Source organism: Erithacus rubecula (assembly GCF_903797595.1).
Source record: "Erithacus rubecula genome assembly, chromosome: 2".
Lineage (NCBI taxonomy): Eukaryota > Metazoa > Chordata > Aves > Passeriformes > Muscicapidae > Erithacus > Erithacus rubecula.
In genome coordinates, this window is record NC_136685.1 from 34,856,691 (window position 1) to 34,859,885 (window position 3,195).

Consider the following 3,195-nt stretch of genomic DNA (forward strand, 5'->3'; position numbering starts at 1 on the left):
ACTACACAGCAAGGTTTGCAAGGAAGCGCTACTGTTCAATCTCCCACATTCCTCAGAATATAGACATTGGAATATTCTCAGAGTTCAATGAAAGATCTCATTCAATAATTGATATTCTGTGAACATCAGTGGTAAAACTTCAGTTGACTTCAGGATTTCAGGATCAGGCCCTGGTTGTTTCAGCTTTTTAACATTTACGTCACTAAAAGCATATGCCACTATTTTTTCAATAAGTAGTATCAATCTGGTAACATATTATGTTTCTTTTGCTTCCAATTACACCATATTTCTTTTTAAAACATTCAAGTAACAACACTCCCTATAAAAGTGTTGAGTGATAAACAAAAAGACCTCAAGAATAAATGAAAATCTGAAAGTTTACAGCCATAGTGAAACCTTTTAATAAGATGGATTAACCCAATTTTATTTTTGAGCAATTTCGAACAATGAATAGTCTTGTAAGATATAATTGTCACCGGATGACATAACCACAAAAAAAGGATAACATACTTTGGGCTGTCTGACAGGTTTGGAAGATTATCTTTCCTAAAGTAAACCTCAAGACAAATCTCAGAAGCAGTAAATCTAATAAACTTTACTAAGACCTTTAACTAATTCTTGTGCTTTCACTTAACTTTAAAATTAATTTTTTAAAGCTTCCATGTATTTCTTAAAAAAAATTTTAAATTTTACAATCCCAGGCTAACTTCCAGGGTTTAATTTGTTATCAATTACCACAACATCCGCATCTCAAATTGTCAGAGCATAATGGGCAATTCCAAGTGAATGTAAGTAACACAGACATTCCATAAGCAGGTGAGTAACCTGCCCCAAAACAATGCTGAAACATTAAATACATGCACATTTGAACATCTCTGTTAACTGCAACTCCTCGGGATTCCCTCAGAAATACACATGAATGGCTAAGAACAATTTTACCACAATCCAGACGGAAACAGTCAACTTCTCAGCAAAACCTGCCTCACCCCTTGTTCATCCAGGTTAGCAACGTAAGTGTCCACTGACACAGAAAACTGATTATACCACCAGCCACTGTTACAGAGTAGGTTTTGATATCCCTGTAGTAATGTGTTTGTTGCAGCAGGAAAATACATGGTTTAGTAACCCTTACCTTGCCCTCTGCACATCCAGATGGCTCGTCCACCTCCTCCTCCTGTGCTTTCTGCTTTCCACAAGAAGAACTAAGCAGAAGATTAATAAAAGGAGTTTTGCGAAATAAGGCATCCTGCTGGAAATGGGAGCCGGGCACTCTGCACTCCAGTGACCTCCTGCAGCACAAGACCCCCCGGGCTTGAACATTGAATCAAGTGTAATGCTGGCGTGTCGCGCTGGTCGGCGATCAGCGGCGCAAACGCTGCGTTCCGGGCGTGATGCATTCCACAGGCTCCGGGGGCTTCGCACTCAGCGCTCTGCCCTCATCACCGCTTAATGATTGGCCATTACTCACCAAGTTTGCCTCACTGAACATTTCCACTGGGTCCTAAAGGATGCTTACTAAAGCCATTATATAAAAACCCGCAATTCTGCACGCCGGCTTTTTTGCTCAATCCCCTAATCTCAGTGCTATCCTCCTGCCAGACTGTAAAACCAGGCTGTCCCTTTTCATTAGGCTTTCTACATTTTTTTGATCCTCTGTACGGCATCTTTTTCAACTGGTAACTGCCCGTGCTGCGTTTCTGACATGAATCTCATTGTAAAATGTATGTATTTTAATGGATTTAGGGCAGCTGAGGTTTTATTTTCTGTCTGGCTCTTCATTCTGTTGAAGACAGAATATGAGCTACTTCCTCTGAAAAAGCTGACTTTGGTTACTGTTAACTTAAACAGAAAATTAAAACAGTAACTCTCGATCCATACACGCAATTGCTTTACATAAACCAAGTCACCATTTATTTTTTTTCCAAAAGGCATTTTAACTTTTATCAAAGAAAATCGAGACTAAAATTAAAAGCAGCTATTTCTTTAATCACAATGAAGAGGCTGTTTCCAAAATCCATTCGAGGCTTATTTCCTCTCATCCTGGTCACAGGGCTATGCTGATCTGGCCTCTCTGTGCAACACCAGGCTGCGCTAACAACAGCCAGGTACTCCTATGGGGGCAGAAGTCTGCTTGGCACAGCAGGGATTCTGCAGGACAAGAAAAGCACATTCAGAGTGAAGACTCCACAGCAGCAAGCAACCCAAACCCAGCAGAACGGCCTTGTGGGTCAGACCTCTTCCAGAACTCTCCTCTGTGAGCCCATATTTGCAGCACTTGAACACAGATTCAAGCACCACACCAACAAAGAAACACCGTCCTTCTATTTTACAGGCTACAGGATCTGAACAGGTTTTTTTAGGGTGGTGGTGTGGGCTTTTTTTGGGAGGGGAATTGTGTATTATTTTTTGCTTGCATTTAATTTCCAATGAAACAGACAAATTAGGTAAGAAGACGTTAATATATGACATCAAATTGGTCTGCAGCAGAAAATCTAACGCTGAACAAATATATACTTTTGTCTGAACTTCTTACAAAAGTGATTTTTTCCACCTTTTTTTTCCATTATACCTTCAAACAAGCTTATCAGCAACAGAGAGAAATGCTAAAAATTCAGATTTTGGAGGGGTTTTTAAATTTACATACCTCCCTTAGACACAAAATGGGTTTTCCTTGTTTTAGAAGTTGTTATAGCTACTTTAATGTTGCAAAACAGTAATATATACGGAATTGAAAAAATTTAGGAAAGCTCTAGGTAGCTTGACAAATTCTTAAGAACAGGATGAGAATCTCACTTAAGTCAGTGCTACTATGTTTGACAGCTAGCTAAATGAAAGCTAGCTAAACTTCCTTTCTTTGAAATGAATGTGCTGAACAATAATTTGAACAATAACACAAGAGGAAAATTCCTTCTACTTCAGTATTTGAACAGTCAAAGACAAAACTCAAACAAGTGTAGGTCTACTGCTTGTATACTGCCTTTTGACAGTATTCATGAATATTATGAGGGACTTATTATAAGTAGATCTCTGGGTCCAAAATATTGATTTTAGGTTAAAAAAAAAAAAGAAAGAAACTAATTGAACCCCTCCCCCCCAAAAAACCCAAGAAAACACCACAACCAACTAGTCAAAAAAAACCCGCTTACAAAAACCAACCAACAAAAAAAAACCTTCAGACAAAGAAACAAACTACCA

The 3,195-nt window shown here is 38.7% G+C and overlaps 1 protein-coding gene across 1 annotated transcript in view; it reads right to left on the reverse strand.

Moving 5' to 3' along the window:
• The window catches only part of LOC306798103 (gamma-aminobutyric acid receptor subunit rho-2), a 32,336-nt gene extending 30,880 nt beyond the window's left edge, over positions 1-1,456 (reverse strand). Inside the window, exon 1 of the mRNA XM_079297964.1 lies at positions 1,133-1,456. Coding sequence (XP_079154090.1) covers positions 1,133-1,320 — 188 coding nt within the window. The 5' untranslated portion in view covers positions 1,321-1,456. The remainder of the gene's footprint in view (positions 1-1,132) is intronic.
• Between the last annotated feature and the right edge of the window lie 1,739 nt (positions 1,457-3,195).